This window comes from Manacus candei, unplaced genomic scaffold (genome assembly GCF_025592945.1).
Source record: "Manacus candei isolate 608988 ecotype Guabito, Panama unplaced genomic scaffold, ASM2559294v1 h1tg000139l, whole genome shotgun sequence".
Classification (NCBI taxonomy): domain Eukaryota; kingdom Metazoa; phylum Chordata; class Aves; order Passeriformes; family Pipridae; genus Manacus; species Manacus candei.
The window spans coordinates 1608301-1627333 of NW_026138187.1; the positions used below are offsets into that span (position 1 = coordinate 1608301).

The following is a 19033-nucleotide window of genomic DNA, read 5'->3' on the forward strand; positions in this document are numbered from 1 at the left end:
CCTGGGAAAGAGACCCCGGGGTGGGGGGGGTTGGGATTAGAGGGTTAACGCCGCGGTTGGGACGCACGTGACTGGCTGTGGAGTGGGGGGTGGGTGGGGGTGTCCGGGCCGGGGGGGCTGCTGGGCGATCCCTCCCTCCCCATCACCCCCCACGTCCCCCTCCTCCCGGTCCCTCGCACAAAATCCGCTCCCGCCGCCCGTCCCCGTCCCCTCCAACCTGCGCCATGGAGGCTCCGGGCTGCCCGGCCTTCCCCCCGCCTCGCCGGCCCGGGGGTCCTCCGGGGGTCCCGCGGCCTCCCACCGCCTTCGCCCTGGGCCCCCCCCGGCGGCCGCCGCCGCTCAGCCCCCGCCCCGCCCGCTGCCCGCCGGCCCGGGCACAGCCCCGCTACCCGGGGGTCTCCAGCGCGGGCCCCCCCGCCGTGGCCGTCCATGGGAAGCCCCCGTACCCGCCCGGGGCCGCAGGTACCGGGGGAGCGGCGGGTGGGGGGGCGGCGCGGCCGCCGAGCCCCTCCCGGCCCTTCTGCTTCTCTTCGCCCCTCTCTGCCCCCGCCCGCGGGCTCTGCCGGGACCCCCGCCCTGACCGCCCACCCCGGGGGTCCCATCGCCGACACGATCCCCCGCGGCTTCAGCGGCGCGGCCGCTGTCGCGATATGGCCCCGTCGGGGACCGCCGGAGCGTCCCCCGACGGAGCCGGTAAAGGCCGGGCCGGGGCTGCCGAGTGTCGGCGGCCGGGACTGTGTCGCGACAGGGAGCGGGGGGGGCCGGGATGGTTCCTGTTCCCCAGAAACGAGGGGGGAAGAAGCGGCGGGACAGACTCGGCCCCGCTGCTGCGACGGCAGGACCGGCCCGGGCGGGGAGCGGCGGGGACAGAGCCCGTTCCCGGGGTCGGTGCCGGTTCCCGGGGACAGAGAACGGCCCCGTTCCCCGCAGGAGGCTGGAAAGTCGCGCCCGGCCGCCCCTTCCCGTCCGCGGGACCCACAGGCAGGACCGGCGGCAGCGACCGGGGGGGCTCCGGGATCGGGGGGGGCCGGACCACGGGGCTGGCAGCGCACGGGAGTCCCCCGGGCCCGGGACTCCAACGCTCCCGGTTCCCCGTTGCTCGGGTGCTCCAGAGCAGCCGGTTCCCCGGGACTCCGGGGCTCCAGCATTCCCAGTTCCCCGGTGCCCGAGTGTCTCGGGGCTCCCCGGTCCCCGGCTCTGGAGCTCCAGAGCTCCCACTTCCCCTCGGCTCGGGGGTCCTGGAGCTCCGCTCGCCTCTCCAGGCTCGGGCAGGACCGGGCTCATCCCCGAGGCTCTCCCCGCGCTGTCCCGGCCGGGCCCGTCGGGGGCTCCTCCGGGACCCCCCGGTCCTTTTATCCCCCGTTTCGCTTTAATATAAGAAGCAAAAGGCAGCGGCGCGGGGGAAATGGGAACCAGGTGGGGCCCAGTAAAGCCCCCCCGCCGCGGGGAACAGGTAGAAAACACCCCGGGAACACCGGGGATAGCGGGATACCGCGAATGCCGGGAACAGCGGGACGATCCCCCGCTGCCGCAGCGCTTACCTGCTGCCGTTCCCGGAGCCCTTTCCGCGCCCCCATCCCTTCGCTGATGATCCCTTTGAGCTCTCCTTTCCCCTCCCGTTATCCCAGGAATTGTGCAGCTGTTCCCCAGCTGCCCCTTCCCCAGCGCCTCCGAATCTTTCCGGGGGTGTCAGATGAGGAAGGAGATGGGGGGGGGGGGAATATCTCTGTCTTCTCTTTTTCCCATCTTTTGTCCCCCTGTGCCACGGTGTTCATTTAGCTGCGTGCCTGGATCCTGCTCCTTCCTGCCTTTTCCTTCTTTCTGGGTATTTATTTATTTGTCTCTGATGCCAAAACCCGCTCGGAAATGCTCCACGTTGCCTTTGGAAAGGGGGAAAAAATAACCCGAACTCGATGCTTTGTGCAGCGGGATTTAATTTTGGTCGTATTTTCCCCTAATTTTGGTGATAGCGGAGGGGGTTTGCCTTTGCTCTGCTCTTTGGTGGGACTTGTTTTTTATCATTAAAACCCTCCGGCTGAGCCCTTTGAAGGCCAAAGCGGGGAGGAGACGGGAATTTGGCCTCGTCCCTTCCCCGTTATCCATGACCAGGCACAGGGACAGGTCGGTACCGAGAGGGACGGGGAGCGATCGCCCCACCAACCCCCCCCCCCAGATTCCATTTACCCATTAATTCAAAGCAGCTGGACCCGGGCTCGGCTGCACCGTAACCCCCAAATTGCCTTAATTAGGAAACAACCAAAAATCAAAACCGAAAGGCCGGAAAAGGCCGCGGCGGGGGCTGGTTTAGGGGTGCGGGGGCTGGTCTAGGGGTGCGGGGGCTGGTCTAGGGGTGCGAGGGCTGGTTTTAGGGGTGCGAGGGCTGGTTTTGGGGGTGCGGGGGCTGGTTTTGGGGTGCAGAGCCCCCGTGGGGTCCGCAGGGATGGGGACCCCGTTCTCCCGCTCCTTCGGGATGTTGGTTAAAGGGCTGGGAAGGAGGATCCGTTCCAAAGGCGGCATTTTCCTGATCCTGCCCCTCCGAGGGGGCCAGCGATCCACTCCCCCAGGAATCTCAAATCCCTGGAGCCGGGGATTGGGGTGGGATCAGGGCAAACCCGGCATTTTCAGGTTGTCTCCTTCCCTGTGTCGCCTCGGCTGCTGGGGGACCCCAAACCATTCCCCCCATGCCCTGATTCCCCCTCAGCTCTCCCTTTCCCAGCTCAGCTCCTCGGGATCCCCACAGCCCCCAGAGCCGCCAAGTTCTGTGTGTCCCCACATGGGGACAGACACCCCCCCCCGGGGGGACAAGGGTGACCCCGAACCTTGATCCCTTTCCATCAACCAGCCCAGAGGTGCAGCAGCACAGAGGGGAAGGGGAGAACCCCCAAATTTCCTGCCCTCATCCCCGGGGGAGGGGAGTTCTTCTCCAGCAAAAAGGCGAGGGGGTAATTTTTACCCCTTTCCGAGAGTTTTCCCGGGAGTTGCAGCTCCAGGGAAGTGCCGACCCGGGGGCACAGCCACTCCCCCTGAACCGAGCTCGAGGGTGGGGGGCTGGATCCCCCCAGAGCTGGGGGCCCTTTGGCTCTGCCCTGGGCGGAAAGGGAGCAGGAGGAGAGGGATGAGGAGGAACCAGGAGAGGAACAGGGCGAGTTCAGCCCTGTCTGCGAGACAACCCCGTGCCCACCTCCTCTGCCCCCTGCCCACCCCAACATCCCGGCGGGGCCCTGAGCCCCCGCTGCTCCGTGCAGGCTTCCCACACCCTCGGGGGGCTTTTCCTGCCCTCCTCTCCCACCTCGAGCAGGATTTTGCCCTCCCCAGTGATGGATTTGCCCTGCTGCATGTCCCTACCGAGCCCCTTTCTCTGGGAGCTGTATCCCAGTCCCTCGGGATAAGGGATGGGATGGGGCTGTGGCACGGAGAGCACTTGGCTTCCTTGTCCCCACTGACACCCCCTCCCCCTGTGCCTCCCCCCAGGTGAGAAGGGCTGCAAAGGTGGGTTCCAGATGCTTCCCGGAGCCTGTCGGGCCCCCCCCAAAGCCCCGGGGGATTTGGGGTGCCCGCTGGCAGCACCTCTGGGTGCCCTGCGGGACCACGGGGCCCCCGAGCTCCCCGAGCCCCTGGGCAAGAGCAAGAGCAAGAAGCGGAGGAACAGGACGACCTTCAGCACGTTCCAGCTGGAGGAGCTGGAGAAGGTTTTCCAGAAGACACATTATCCCGATGTCTACGCCCGGGAGCAGCTGGCGCTGCGGACAGACCTGACAGAGGCCCGGGTGCAGGTACGGGAACGGAGCCCTGGCTCCAGGGGGCTGGGAATGGACAGCCCGGGTGCTGCCAGGCAGAGCTGGAAGGTGGTTTTCCCTCCTCCATGCTGAGGTAGAAGCTGTTTTTCCCGGGATTATGCTAAATCCCAGACGGGAAATCCTGCTCCGTGTGCCCATCACCCACCGCTGGGATGGGGGCGCTGGTCCCTTCTCCCCCCTCTCCAGCACCCCAGGGGTGGGAAGAGCCAAAATCTGGGAGGTCACTGCCAACCTGCCCCCGGACCATCCCCCCTGCCCGAATCCATTATTCCCAGCCCCCTCCCCAGCTCAGCTCCTCCAGCCCAGGAGGGATCCTGGGAGCTCGGCACGGATGGGGCTGGGGGTGGCACATCCTGGGATATGGGGCAGGATGAGCCCGACCCTTATCCCGGGCTCCGCTGGCATCGCACTCGCCGGGAGCTGCTTCCAGAAGTGTCTCCGCGGGGGGTTTGGGGCTCCAGGTGGGAAGAGGAGTCTGGAGGAGGCACCCAGAAGGGAGGGGGTGAAGGCAGGGAGCTCCCACCGGGAGCTGGGAACTGCCCTTCCCGGGGGCAGGAGCGGGGACAAGGCACGGGATGTGCCCGCGGAGCCCGAACCCACCCCGCGCCCACCGGGGCCTGGATTTGGGGTGGATTTGGATGAAATCACCTGTAACCACGTGAGCCCCGAGCCAAGGATCCCGATCTCCTCCTTCCTCCTCCCCGGGAGACGCCGCTGGAGCCGCTCCTGCCCCAGTGAGCTCCAGAGACCCCCCCAGTGAGCTCCAGAGACCCCCCCAGTGAGCTCCAGAGACCCCCCCCAGTGAGCTCCAGAGACCCCCCCAGTGAGCTCCAGAGACCCCCCCCAGTGAGCTCCAGAGACCCCCCCCAGTGAGCTCCAGTCCCCGCCCCAGCACAGAGGGACATCGGGACCCCAAAACCACCTCGTTCCGCAGCAAAATCTGGGATAAACGAGGCTCCGAAGCGCCAGGGAGGGAAAAGGACCACTCACCGAGCGGGACTGATGATTTCCCCTGCGGGATAAGAGCGATTCCCGCTGTTCGCAGAGGAAAAGGCCGCTGGGCTCGAACACCGAGCACGGGGAGGGTCCCCGCGCTCGCTCCGGTTCCCCGGGACGAGGCGGCTCCGTGTCCAGGCGTTTTCCCGGCGGGAAGGAGCGTGGATGGCGGCAGACGGGCTGCGGGGAGCAGGGGGAGGGTCCCCACCCCTCAGCCCCCTCCTCCATCCCCAGGTCTGGTTCCAGAACCGTCGGGCCAAGTGGCGGAAACGGGAACGTTACGGGAAAATCCAGGAGGTGAGAGAAGTCCCGGCCCCGCGTCCCCCGTTCCCAGGGGAGGGGGCTCGTCCCACCGAACCGGGGGTGTCCCACATCGCCCGTTCCTGCCCTTCCCCCTCCCCATCCCCCACGGGCCTTGCGGTTCCCTCCACCCTCGGAAAAAGGGTGGCCGTACATGGAAAAGAGGGAAAAGGACATTTTTCCACACGCAGGAAGATGCTGCTGTTTCCCACTCCATCTCCCGTGGGATTGTGCCCTGTGGGGCACGTTTTGGGGTGTGGTGTCCCCCCCTTAAGAGCCTCTCCCACCCATCAGTGCTTCCTGCCCCCCCTTTTCTACAGAACTGCCCTTCCCTCCCCCCAGTATTGAAAAGTGTAAAAATAATTGAAAATTCAGCTTCACCCACATCCCTGAGGCCAAACTGTCCCGGGGGGAACATTTCAACCAGGTCCGACCCCCCCTGGGCCCTAAAACAGGGAAAAGGCGAGGGGGGCTGGGGGGGATCCGAGGGGGATCCAATGGGAGGTGAGTGGGATCCCAGGGGGGTGGGGGGATCCCAGGGGGATCCAAGGAGGGATGAGGGGGACTGAGGGAGGGATGAAGGGGTGGGAATGAGGAGGGGGAATTGAGGGGGATCTGAAGGGGGATGGGGGGGCAAGGAGGGATGAGGAGGATCTGATGGGGGTCTGAAATGGGAATGAGGGAGGCCCGGGGTGGGGTAAGAGGGATCCAAGGGCAGATTAGGGGGATCCAAAGAGGGTTGAGAGGGATCTGAGGGGGGGTAAGAGGGAGTGAGTGGGGTGTGAAGGAGAGCTCAGGGGGATACAGGGTGGGATGAGGGGGATCTGAGGGGATGTCACCCCCCCTCCCCATTTCACTTTGGGCTTGTTTCTGGTTCTTTCAGCTGCAGAACAACCTGTGGCCGAGCCCTGCGAGCCCCCCGGGGCTCCTGCCCGCCGAGCCCCTCCCGTCCCCCTGCCTGGCCCCGTATCCCCCCCCCGCCCACAGCAACACCTTCGTGGCCCTTCCCGCCTCCCCGGGCGCCCCCCCCGCCATCAACGGCCTCTATTCCCTGCACGGGCTGCCCCCCCCGGCCCTGGCCCCCCGCCCCTTCGAGCCCCCCCCCCAGCACGACTACAAGGCGCCCGCGCTGATGCCGCTGAGGATGAAGAGCAAAGAGGGGCCCGGGAACCTGCTGGGCTGGGCCACTTGATCCCCGGGGGGAGGGACACGGGCCCCCCGCACCCCCCAGCGCCAGGATTTGGGAGCAGGGTGGTGGGATCACCTTCCCCCCTCCCTGCACACCCCGATCTCCGGGAGTTTTCCTGAATCCAGCGCGATGCTGCAGCACCGGGGGAGAGAAAGGGGGGCTGTGGGGAGGGAAGAGGATCATCCCCACCCGCGGGCTGGCACTGGCAGCTCAGGCCCCCAAAAGTGGCTCCCTGAGCCCCCCCAGGCACCTTCAGTGAAGGGGGTTTGATGGAGATTCCCGCGGGTTTGCAGCCCCCTCCCCTCCCATCAAATCTGTGTCCCAGGCTGGGGGGGGGCCAGCCCTGGGTAGGGGGACTGTGACGGGAGGGGGGGCAAGATACCCCCCCTGGCAGGGGACACAGGGTGTTTTGGGGGTTCCTCTCCCCTCCCCAGCTGGAGTTTGGCTGCTCACCCCCCTCCCAATGCAACCAGCAATGGCAGAAATTGGGCTCTTCCACTCCCAGTCCCATACTGGGAAGGGCCCCTGGACTGGGACAGTTCCTGGTGCTCGGGGGGGTTCCTGGGGGCAGAGCTGTGTTCAAGGAGCCCCCAAAGCCCCCCTCCGACCACCACAGCCCTTTCTGCTCCCCTTTTGGGGGTAAGCCCTGGCACAGCCCCAGTTCCTGGAGCAGGGGGAGCCCCCCGGGATGGGCAGTAAATCCATGGGGGGGGGGGCTGGGAGGGTAAAGATTCCCAAATTGAAGCCTTTTTCCCTGGGCAGGGGGTCACCTGTTACCCCTTGGATGGAAGAGCTGGGGAGGTGCTTTAATCCCCCAGGTGGGACCCCCCAAGTGCTCCAAGAGGGGTGTTGGGGGCACAACTGGTCATTTGGGGGATGTTCCCCATTTTGGGGGGGCTCTTAGTGGGGGTACCTGTATGGCCAGTCCTGGGGGGGCGGAGGGGGGCCACCTCATTGCATCCAACTTCTTTCATCTTCTCTGGGGGTCCTGGGGGGAGTCACCCCAAGTGCCAAAAATGCCCCCAAAACTGGGATGCCACCCTGCCCCATCCTGACTGGGGGGGGGAAACCCTGGAGAGGCAGCACCTGGACCCTCTCTTGGGGAGGCACCAAACCTGCTGCTCCAGCCCAACCTGGGCCAAACCCCCAGGGTTTCAGCCCAAACCTGGCACCCCTGGCACAGCCTGGTGCCCCCCATGGGTGACCCCCTCCCCCTGGGCCATCTCACCCCCCTCCTGGCAGGGGGGATCCGGGTCTTCATTTCTGAGCACTAAAACACATTTGTAATAAGTTATTTCTGGCTCTGGCACTGCTGTAGAGTCGGGGGGGGGTGAGGGGGGAGATTCCCACCTGGATCGTGGGTCGGCTCTGGGAATGGGGTTTGCTGCCTCCATTGGGGCTGGATTCACTCCTGGAGCTCCACAGGCTCAGCCCTGAGCTGTCCCACAGGGATGGGGTGGGAATTGGGGCTGTCCCAGCTTCCCTCCCTCAAACCAGGGTGAATCCCTCAGGATTCCATCCCTGGGAGATGCCCCTGTGCCAGGGAAACTGAGGCCCAGCAAGGTGCAAGGCTGAGCTCTGGCAAGGCCAGGCTTTGGGGAGACTGGGTTTGGTGTCTGGGAGCAGAGACAATCCCAGTGGGAACACCAGGATGGTGCCAGAAATCCCAGGCCAGAGCTGGGGAGGGCTCAGGGAATGGGACAGGGGGGGACCTGCCACCCTCGAGGCCACCAACCCCCCAAACCAACAGAGGGGGGGCAAGGGGAACATTAAACCTTCTGGGGACAGGTCAGGACCCCCGTGGGACGTGAGGGGTGACGGGGACAAGGGCAGATGAGGACCCCCCTCCAGCTTGGGGTGGGGACACAGACAGAGCCTGGGCACACTCAGGGCAGAGATATCACCAAATATATATAATTTATATACAGCTCATCCCCCCTGCCCCCCCAGAGCCCCCCAGGACGGGCTGGGCAGGGCCAGCCTCTCACCCCACACAAGGGACCCCCTCCCACACTGCCCCCCCTGTTTGGGCTGCAGAGGGCACCGGGAGGGAGGCGGCCCAGAAAGCAACCTCAGGGGTGGGCACAGCCCCAGGGGGGTCAGTCTGCCCGGGGGGGGCACATCCCTGCCCAGGGATGGGCAGATCCCGGGGGGGGGCACTGCCTTTGGGGTGGGGGGATCTACCCCAGGGTGGGCACAGACCCCCTCACCCGACGGGAACCCCCGGGGGCACCAGAGCCCCCCACCCTCAGCTGTGGGACGAGCCTGGAACGGGGCAGAGGGGCAGGATGGCACCTCGGCAAGGACCCCCCAGCCCCACCCTGTTCCCAACCCCCCCAGGTCTCCAGACACACCCCCAGGCCCCCCAGCCCCGCTCCCCGCCCCGTGTCCGTGTCCCCGTCACTGCAGCAGCTCCTCCCAGGAGATGGGCCTGGAGAAGACCTCCCTCTCGAGCCACAGGTCGTAGTTGACCTGGAAGTCCTCGGGCAGGTCCACGCGCTGCCCCAGCACGCTCTGCAGGCAGTTGTCCACGGGCACGAACTCGGGGTTGCCGTGGGCGCGGTCGTAGCGCCGCGCGTTGAAGCGCTCGATGCTGGCACGGAGGGCACACTCCTCCGCCTGGAAGTCCCAGGGACGGGCATCCAGGTCTGGCAGGGGAGAGAAAAGAGCTCAGGGAGGAGCCCAAAGCCCCCCGGGAAAGGAAAGGGGGCTGTGGGTCCCCACCAGGGCAGACACGGCAGCTCCACATCAACAACACGAGACGCTGCTGGTTTGGACCCCTCGGGCCAAAAACAGTCCCAAAAAAATGGGATGTCACTTCAGCCCAGCTCCTAAACCCTGATGGGGGGGGCACTGAACCTGCTGTTCCAGCCTGATTTAGGGCAAAACCCAAGCTGTTCAGCCAAAGGGAGCCCCAAGATCTGGCACAGCCCTGAGCCCTGCAAAGCCTCCACCTGGAATCCCCCCTGCATCCCAGACCTCTGGATTGGGCCTGGCTGAGCTGGATTGGGTCTGGCTCAGCTGGAATGGGCCTGACTGAGCTGGGAAGGGCTAGGAAGGGCTGGGAAAGAGCTGGGAAAGAGCTGGGAAGGGCCGGGAAGAACTGGGAAAGGCTGGGAAGAGCAGCTTTGTGGGCACCCAGTCAAGGTCAACTGGTCAAGGTCAACTGGTCAAGGTCACCCCACCCCATGCACACGACCCCCGGAACAGCCCCTGAAGTGGGAATGCCGTGGGAATGCCGTGGGAATGCCGTGGGAATGCTGCAGGAATGCCACGGGAATGCCACGGGAATGCCACGGGAATGCCGTGGGAATGCCGTGGGAACGCCGTGGGAATGCCATGGGAATGCCATGGGAATGCTGCAGGAATGCCACGGGAATGCCATGGGAATGCCATGGGAACGCCATGGGAATGCCATGGGAACGCCGCAGGAACGCCGCGGGCGGGCGGGAGGTACCGTTGCCGTAGGCCCAGTCGTCGTTGAGGCGGTGCCGAACCTTCTGGTAGATGGCCGACATGGTCTTCATGTTGCTCTTCCTCCACTGGCGCCCCAGGTACTTGGTCTGCACCTTGAGCAGCTTGAGCACGTAGAGCTGCAGCATGGCCTGCTTCACCTTCAGGGCCCGCTTCAGGATCGGCGCCGACTTGAACACCACCAGCATCTGGGGGGGACACGGGGGGACAGGGGTGGGGGGACAGGGATGGGGGGAGACAGGGTGGGGTGGAATGGGGATGGGTGGGACAAGGGTGGGGTGGGACAGGGACGGGTGGGACAGGGATGGGATGGGACAGGGATGGGGGGGACAGGGATGGGGGGGACAGGGACGGGGTGGGACAGGGACGGGGTGGGACAGGGATGGGGGGACAGGGACGGGGTGGGACAGGGATGGGGGGGACAGGGATGGGGGGACAGGGACGGGGTGGGACAGGGATGGGGGGGACAGGGACGGGGTGGGACAGGGGTGGGATGGGACAGGGATGGGGGGACAGGGACAGGGTGGGATGGGGATGGGTGGGACAGGGGATATAGGGATGGGTGGGACGAGGGTGGGGTGGGACAGGGATGGGGGGACAGGGATGGGGTGGGATGGGGTCGGGTGGGACAGGGACGGGGGGGATAGGGGTGGGGTGGGACAGGGATGGGGTGGAGTGGGTGGGACAGGGAGGGGTGGGGTAGGGTGGGATGGGGTGGGTGGGACAGAGATGGGGCAGGATGGGTGGGACAGGGGTGGGGTAGGGTAGGGTAGGGTAGGGTGGGATGGGGTGGGTGGGACAGGGGTGCAGTGGGACAGGGATGGGGTAGGATGGGTGGGACAGGGATGGGGTGGGGTGGGATGGGACAGGGATGGGGTGGAACAGGGATGGGGTAAGATGGGATGGCATGGGATAGGATGGGGTCCTGTGTCAACCCCCTCCCCCCTCACTCATTCTCCCTCCCCACCGAGGGCTGGGTTGCCACAGGGTGTTCCCACAGCCCAGGCCCTCAGGGAGATCCCAGTCCAGCCAGGCTGAGCTCCAGAACGTTCCCAGCCCTCACCATGGTGCGGGAATGCTTCCACTTGGTCAGTTTGTTCAGGATGCGCAGCAGGTTGATGCAGGAGAAGAGGTTCCTCCAGCAGAACTGGTTGTTGTCTCCGGCCTCCTGTGGGGAGGATGGGCAGGGTCAGGCAAGGGAAGGGAGCAGGGATGGGGAGAGGCTGGGCTGGGCTTGTCCAAAGAGTATGCAGGCATGGAATCACCCAGTCATGGAATTGGTAAGGTTGGAAAAGCCCTCCCAGATCACCAAGTCCAACCATCCCTCAACACTGCCAAGGCCACCACTGACCATGTCCCCAAGTGCCACATCCACAGATTTTTGGACACCTCCAGGAATGGGGACTCCACCTGGGCAGCCCCTTCCAAGGCCTGATCACCCTTGTTCCCTGGGAGCAGAGCCTGACCCCCCTCTCAGCTCCCCCCTCCTGTCAGGGAGTTGCAGAGCCAGAAGGTCCCCCCTGAGCCTCCTTTTCTCCAGGATGAGCCCCCCCAGCTCCCTCACTTCTCCTGCTGCTCCAGACCCTTCCCCAGCTCCCTCAGTTCTCCTGCTGCTCCAGACCCTTCCCCAGCTCTGTTCCATTCCCTGGACATGCTCCAGCCCCTCAATATCGTTCTTGTCCTGAGGGGCCCAGAAGTGACCCCAGCAGAGATGTGCTGTACTCCCCAGAAGCCCCAGGAGCATGGAGAGGGTGCCAGGGCTGGGTGGGGGAGCCCCATTTCCCCCGGGGAGCTCCCCAGGACTGGCACAGCCGGACTCACCAGGCTCTCGGCCGTCAGCTCCGGCAGCTCGTGCACCACACAGTAGGGATAGTCCAGCACAGAGATGCTGCAGGAAGGACAGGGGGGTCGTGCTGATCCCCCACAGCCCCCACTGATCCCTCCCACACCCCCCTGGCCTGGGGGGCAATGCAGACCCCACCTCCCACCCACTGGAGACTGTCCGTGGTGGGCACTTCCCACCGTGCCTGTGCCCAGGGAGGGGCTCCAGAGGGGAGAGGAAGCAGGGCCCCCTCCCCACAGCCCACAGGGATGCAGGGGAGCAGCTCCCCCCACCTGTTCTTGGCAGTGATGTAGGACATGATGTTCTGGTTGAAGAACTTAAGGATGAGCGGGATGCAGTTGGCAAAGACCAGGTGCTGGGCCATGTACTCGAACTGGGGAGGGGAAAAGCAGGTGAATGGGGACCAGGGGGGTCCTGCCCGTGCCCAAATCCCCCCCGGGGGGTGGGAGGACCCCAGACCACCTCACCTGGTAGATGTGGTTGAGCTTGAAGTGCTTGAGCAGGAGCAGCAGCACGGCAGAGATGGCCTTGACGATGATCTCCTTGTGCCGGTTGACGTCCACGCCCAGCTTCATGCTCTGCAGCACCGTGGTCCTGGGGGCACAGGGGGGGCACTGCAGGAACTGCTTCTTGGGAGGGGAGGAGGGGCTGGGGGGGAATTCCCTGAGAAGCTGTGGCTGCCCCGTCCCTGGAAGTATCCAAGGCCAGGTTGGATGGGGCTTGAAGCAGCCTGGGATAGTGGAAGGTGGCCCTGCCTGTGGGGTGGAATGGGCTTTAAGGTCCCTTCCCACCCAAACCATTCCATGATTCCATGCTCCTGCAGCAGGGCAGGGTCACATCACCCAGGGAGTCCCAACCCAAACCCTTCCTGGTTCCTCCTGTCCCCCTCTCCCTTCCCTTCCCACCCCATGCCAGCCCTCTGCTCCGGGGCACTCACGGCATCTCCTCCGGCAGCACGTCTGCCAGGATGTTGATGGAGTCTGTCTTGGCTTTGGAGGTGGGGGCTGCAGCCAGGAGGATCTTCAGGAGAGCAATCTGGGGAGCAGGGAGAGATGGAGAGGGGATGGGGGCAGGGGGCAGGAACAGGGATATAAACCTGGGAGGCACCACTGGAAAGGGAGGATCCCAGAGGATCCCAGTACTCCCAGCTCACCATGTACTGGGGCAGGCTGGGCAGCAGGCCCTGGTACAGGATCTCAGCAGGGACTTGCTCCACTTCCTCTTCCCCCTGAGGCCAGAAGAGACCAGAAAACCTCCACCAGTGCCCTGGCCCTGGGATATGATCCCAAGGGCTGGAGACCCTCAGCCCAGAGAAACCCCTCCCTGGTAGAGCAAACATCCCATCCCACACTCACTCCAGACAGTGGGGAGCGCAGGAATTCCTCTTCCATGTGCACCTGGACCTCAGCAATGGACGTGTACTTGTGCTGCAGGGGGACAGGGGGGTCAGCAAGCCCCCCCAGCTCCCACCATCCCATAATACCCCTCCTGGATCCCTGTCCCAAGGGTGGCCCATGTTCATGGGCAGGGTGGGAGCTGCTGGACTCAGCCATGGACAATCCCAGGAGCAAAGGAAGACAAGAAGGGATAAAGCCCCTAAGAAAGGGATAAAACCCCTCAGAAAGGGATAAAGCTCCCCAAGGAAGGGATGAAGCCCCCTAAGGAAGGGATGAAGCCCCTTAAGGAAGGGATGAAGCCCCTTAAGGAAGGGATGAAGCCCCTAAGGAAGGGATAAAGCCCCTATGGAAGTGAAGAAGCCCCCTAAGGAAGGGATGAAGCCCCGCTGGATGGGAAGAAGAAAGGGATGCAGCCCCCTAAGGAAGGGGCTTGGACAGCCTGGGAGAGCAGGGATGGGATGAGAACTTCAGGTTGCTCCCACCACAGGGCTGAGGAAGGGGGAGGTGGCTCAGGAAAACCCTCTCCTGAGCTGTGCTGGGGGTAGGGGCTGGGGAAGGGACTGCAGGGATTCCTGGATGGACTCACCAGCTTCAGGGTGCGGATGCTCTCGTGGATGGGCCGGGGCAGACCCACCACCGTGTTGGTGTCACTGCGGGAGGGACAGAGCCAGGCTGGGAGCAGAGCTGGGCACCCGGGGCAGGGGAAGGGACCCCCAGGGGCAGGGACCCCCAGGGGTGGGGAAGGGACCCCCAGGGGCAGGGACCCCCAGGGGTGGGGAAGGGACCCCCAGGGGTGGGACAGGAACCCCCAGGGGTGGGGAAGGGACCCCCAGGGGTGGAACAGGGACCCCCAGGGGTGGGACAGGGACCCCCAGGGGTGGGACAGGGACCCCCAGGGGTGGGACAGGGACCCCCAGGGGTGGGGAAGGGACCATGAGCCAGCGACCCCAGGACTTTTCTGCCACTACATGAAGGCAAGAGCAGCCCCAGAACTGACCTCTCCCCCAGCCCCCCCAAACTGGCCTCTCCCCAAGCCCCTCAAACTGACCCCCCCCGGCTGGCCCTGGCCCCACCTGCCCAAGGTGTATCCGATGAATTTGCTCCTGCTGGACTCCAGGAACATCTCAATGTCCTTCTCCCTGCAGCCAAGGGGGAAGGGAAGAGTCACATCTTCCCATCCCTCTTGGAATGTCACAGCTCCAGCCCCAGGGAAAAGCCTGACAAAGGGATGATGCCCAGCCCACCCCCCAAAAAACAGCCACTCAAGTGACCACCCCGCCCCAACCCCTTCCTCCATCCCTGCTGAGATTCCCAACATCCAGCCCCTTTTCCCGCCCCCGTCCCAGCCCTGCCCGGCTCCCCCCGGACTCACCGGACCTTGGGGGCCCAGGGCAGCCCCTTGGGGCAGGTGATGCGCTCGCTGGGGGGGTGCTGGGTGGGGGGGGGCATCACTTCATCCCGCTCCAGGGGGAAGGTCTCCCCCTCCAGGCTGTTGTCGTCGTCGTTCTCCTCCTCCTCCTCCCGCGAGTCGTCGGCTTTGTAGGGATCGCGCTCGTTGAAGGCGTCCAGGTTGTCCTGCTTGATGAGGGCCTGCGGGGGGGCAGAGCATCCAGGGAATGGGCCTGCTCCAAGGGTAGTGCCCAGCCCCTGGAGGAGACCTCGCTCATGTCACCGTCCCCTCGATGACATCACCATGCCCTCGGTGATGTCACCATCCCCTTGATGACATCACCATGCCCTCGATGACGTCACCATGCCCTCACTGATGTCACCATGCCCTCATTGATGTCACCATCCCCTCGATGACACCACCATGCCCTCGGTGATGTCACCATCCCCTCGATGACATCACCATGCCCTCACTGATGTCACCATGTCCTCAGTGATGTCATCATGCCCTCGGTGATGTCACCATCCCCTCAGTGATGTCATCATGCCCTCGGTGATGTCACCATCCCCTCAATGTCACTGTGTCCTCACTGATGTCACCATGCCCTCGGTGATGTCACCATGCCCTCAGTGATGTCACCATGTCCTCACTGATGTCACCATGCACTCACTAATGTCACCAACCCCCTGATAATGTCACTATCCCCTCAATGATGTCACCATGCCCTCATTAATGTCACCATGCCCTCGATGATGTCACCATTACCTCATTGATGTCACTATCCCCTTGATGATGTCACCATGCCTCCCTGATGTCACCACACCCTGACTGATGTTACCGTACCCCCATTGCTGTCACTGTCCCCTCGTTGATGTAACCACGTCCTCACTGATGTCACTGTCCCCTCGTTGCTGTCGCCGTACCCTCGTTGGTGTCACCATGCCCTTGATGTCACCACCCCCTCATTGCTGTCACTGTCTCCTCATTGATGTCACCATGCCCTCCCTGCTGTCCCTGTCCCCCGTTGCTGTCCCTGCCCCCATTGCTGCCACCCCCCCACTGTCCCTGTCCCCTGTTGCTGTCCCCCACTGCTGTCCCTGTCCCCCGTTGCTGTCCCTGTCCCCCGTTGCTGTCCCATCCCCCGTTGCTGTCCCTGTCCCCCGTTGCTGTCCCTGTCCCCCGTTGCTGCCACCCCCCCACTGTCCCTGTCCCCTGTTGCTGTCCCTGTCCCCTGTTGCTGTCCCCCACTGCTGTCCCTGTCCCCCGTTGCTGTCCCATCCCCCGTTGCTGTCCCTGTCCCCGTTGCTGTCCCTGTCCCCGTTGCTGTCCCCCCCGCTGTCCCCGTCCCCACCTTGTGCTCCCTGCGGCCGCGTTTCTGCTGCTGCTCGATGAGGTCGGAGGCGGAGGCCGGGGGCGATGCCGCCCTCATGTTCCGGATCACCTGGATACTGTCCTCCGGGAGCGGGGGCAGCCCCAGGATCTCCCTCTTCTCCGCCTTCATGCTCTGCAGCTCCTCAAAGCCCCCCAGGGTGCACTGCAAGGGACCCCCGGAGCTGAGCGTGGGGGTTCCCAGGGCAGCTCCCCCCACCCTTCCCAAAACTGCTCTCCACAATCAGTCATGGAATCCTGGAAGCCCTCCAAGGTCACCAAGTCCAACCTGTGACCATAACCCCCTTGTCCCCCAGCCCAGAGCACTGAGGGCCATGGCCAGCCCTTCCTTGGACACCTCCAGGGGTGGGGACTCCACCACTCCCTGGGCAGCCCCTGCCAAGGCCTGACCACCCTTTCCAGGAAGAAATTCCTCCTGATGTCCAACCTGACCCTCCCCTGGCTCAGCCTGAGGCTGTTCCCTCTCCTCCTGTCCCTTGTTCCCTGGGAGCAGAGCCCGACCCCCCCCCACTCCCCCCTCCTGTCAGGGGGTTGCAGAGCCAGAAGGTCCCCTCTGAGCCTCCTTTTCTCCAGGCTAAGCCCCCCCAGCTCCCTCAGTTCTCCTCCTGCTCCAGACCCTTCCCCAGCTCTGTTCCCTTCCCTGGACACGCTCCAGCCCCTCCATGTCCTCCTTGTCCTGGGAGGCCTAAATCCTTTTCCAGGGTGTAAAACAGGAGCTGTCTGTCCCTGTGCCCCCCTTGTCCTTGTGACAGGCAGGAGGAACAGGAGTACGTCCAGGAATCCACAACTGGAGTGTCCAGAGCTTTCCCTTCCTGGATCCCATCAGGAATCTCACTTTGGGTCCATCCTCGATACCCAGCTCCAGATTCCAACATCCAACACTTCCCTATGGGGGAAAGCCTGGGATTGGGTTTAATAAGGTGCAAACTGAACACCAGAAGAGGATGGAGCAATTACAGCCAGATCCACGGGCAGAATTCCCTCCCGTGCCAAGCATCAAAGCACACATCCCATATCCCATGGCCTCTCCTCACCAGCACAGTCTTCCAGAGCAGGAGCAGCACCTTCTTCATGGGGAAGTGCGGAGCATGGCCGCTGCAGAACTTGGTCACCATCCCAAAGAGCATCACGGAGAAGGGCTCGTTGTTGTACAGGGGGGCTCCTGCAACCACACAGCAGGATTATCCAGGAACTCCTCATCCCTGTTCTCATCCCCACCAGCTCAGAGACCCCCATCCCACCCCAGACAGCTCCCTCTCCTCTCCAGGGCCTCAGACCCTCCATCACTTCTCACCTCTGTGTTCAGAGGAAACAACGACCCATGTTTTTCCTGGGAAGAGAGCACCCAGCAGCAGGAAAGGCTGGATGGCTCCTCCTGCTCACCCTTCCAAGCTGAGCAGAAACCAACCCAGTGCTGCCAGTCCCTGTTAACCAAGGCCTGGAGGCAAATCCCCCCCGCTGTCCCTCCCCAGGCCTGGCAGCTCCCGCCGAGCTCCGGATCCTCACCCAGCTCCGCTCGGAAGGTTTGCCTCATGCTCCTCCACTCGGGCTTGTCCCCCTCGGCCTCCTGGCGCACGGTCTCCACGATCAGGTACATGATGTTCAGCAGCACCCTGGAAAACACGGCTTGGGATGAGCTGGGATGAGCTTGGGAAGCACTGCTGGCACCCAGCATCCCGGGATGGAGATGCAGGAGGTGGGCTGGAGCTGCCTTGGTAACGTTTGTGCTCCTGCAGGTACATTTCTGGTCTCTAAAGCAGGGAAAACAGCCCTGGATTGGCAGGATGAGGTGAACTGTGAATATTTTCAGGGAGTTTTGGGCTCTAAACCAGGAAAAATAGCCCTGGATTTGCAGGAGGACGAGGTGGATGGTGGATGTTTGCAAGGATTTTGCTCCTCCTGGAATATGCTGGAATTGAACTGATTTTTTCCAGCATTTTCAGCCCACACCAGATCCAGATTCCATGCCAGTGCTCAGGGAAAAGGTCTCTCCAAGTCCAAGCCGGAAAAAATCTCCGTTCCCAAATTTTCCTGCTCTCACATCCCCGCCCTGCCCCGTTCCTGCTGTGCTGAGCACGAGGGACACCCATGGATGCTCACGGAGCTCTGGCCCCCCAGGGCCTGTCCCAGCTCCCCAAAAGTCCTGGAAAAGCCTGGCCCCCCCCCAGCCCCACAGTTCCCACTCCATACCTCAGGTCCGTGCTGTCAGCCAGGGAAATGGCCGGTTTCCTCACGGCACTGGAACACGCCGCGCTGTTGCTGCGGAGGGAGAACAGCCCAGTGGGAATCTGGGGGACTTTGGGGGAATCTGGGAGAGTCCAGACTCTGCCACGGGCAGCCCACGTGCCAGAGGCAACTCTGGGAGAGACACCACTGCCAGGAATTCCCTGCTTACAGGAGGAGGGACTTCGGGACTTAACCAATTATTATTATTATTATAGAAACACAACATAAATTATATTTATGTAATATATATTACTGTTACATTAAAAATATTATATATATAATATAAAAATATTATATATCTATAATATAAAAAATATATTTATATATAAAATATGCATATATTTTATATACAAAATATATATTTCATATATGTTTTATATATAAAATACATATAAATATATTTATATAAATATAAAGTATTACATTATATATGTTATATATTATTTTATTATACAAATATATTACATTTGTATATAATATATATTATATATGACATATAAATATTATATATAATTATATATATAATTATATATATTATATATAATTATATATATTATATATAATATATATAATATATTATATAATATATATTTTATATATAAAATATGTATAATATATATTTTATATATAAAATATATATTATATATATAATATATATAATAGATAAAAATATATATTATATATAAATATATAATATATACTATATATTATATATTTATATTATATAAATATAATATAAATGCTTATATAATAATATAAATCCAATAAAAATACTGGATTTATCAGGTCTAATCCTACATTCCACACCCACCCAGAAGGCTGGGAATTGCTCTGGTGGATGCAGGGCCCAGTTGAGGGCCCTGCCAGGTTGCTCCCGAGCCATTCCCAGGGTGCTTTCCCGCGGCACTCACTCGATCTCCATGTTGAGCAGCTCCACCAGGGCGTTGAAGGTCCCCACCTCCAGCAGCAGGAAGATGTTGTACCTCATCCAGGCCTGCACCTCGGCCTCGGAGCTGCACTCCCCGAAGGTCC

The 19033-nt window shown here is 62.2% G+C and overlaps 2 protein-coding genes across 2 annotated transcripts in view; one reads left to right on the plus strand and one right to left on the minus strand.

The window, feature by feature from the left end:
- The first annotated feature begins 224 nt into the window (after nt 1-224).
- On the plus strand, nt 225-6336 carry ALX3 (ALX homeobox 3). The gene is made up of 4 exons (XM_051771693.1): nt 225-480; nt 3472-3773; nt 5028-5090; nt 5977-6336. The coding sequence occupies exons 1-4, from the start codon at nt 225-227 to the stop codon at nt 6283-6285; spliced, it is 930 nt and encodes a 309-aa protein (XP_051627653.1). The 3' UTR covers nt 6286-6336.
- Nucleotides 6337-8185: 1849 nt separating this feature from the next.
- The window catches only part of STRIP1 (striatin interacting protein 1), a 46443-nt gene continuing 35595 nt past the window's right edge, over nt 8186-19033 (minus strand). Inside the window, exons 24-40 of the mRNA XM_051771703.1 lie at nt 18913-19033; nt 17966-18034; nt 17282-17388; nt 16810-16937; nt 15738-15920; nt 14369-14586; nt 14070-14135; nt 13583-13646; nt 12955-13026; nt 12753-12827; nt 12537-12634; nt 12067-12193; nt 11872-11972; nt 11578-11644; nt 10820-10924; nt 9740-9944; nt 8186-8930 (exon numbers count right to left, since the gene is read on the minus strand). Of these exons, the coding sequence (XP_051627663.1) occupies nt 8683-8930; nt 9740-9944; nt 10820-10924; nt 11578-11644; nt 11872-11972; nt 12067-12193; nt 12537-12634; nt 12753-12827; nt 12955-13026; nt 13583-13646; nt 14070-14135; nt 14369-14586; nt 15738-15920; nt 16810-16937; nt 17282-17388; nt 17966-18034; nt 18913-19033 (2054 nt within the window). The 3' untranslated portion in view covers nt 8186-8682. The remainder of the gene's footprint in view (nt 8931-9739; nt 9945-10819; nt 10925-11577; nt 11645-11871; nt 11973-12066; nt 12194-12536; nt 12635-12752; nt 12828-12954; nt 13027-13582; nt 13647-14069; nt 14136-14368; nt 14587-15737; nt 15921-16809; nt 16938-17281; nt 17389-17965; nt 18035-18912) is intronic.

Excerpts from the sequence above, each read along its gene's own strand:
- ALX3 (XM_051771693.1), top strand. The coding sequence starts at position 225 with ATGGAGGCTCCGGGCTGCCCGGCCTTCCCCCCGCCTCGCCGGCCCGGG. Across the intron at positions 481-3,471 it reads AGGTACCGGGGGAGCGGCGG|GTGAGAAGGGCTGCAAAGGT; the intron begins GTGGGGGGGCGG and ends GCCTCCCCCCAG. Across the intron at positions 3,774-5,027 it reads TGACAGAGGCCCGGGTGCAG|GTCTGGTTCCAGAACCGTCG; the intron begins GTACGGGAACGG and ends CTCCATCCCCAG.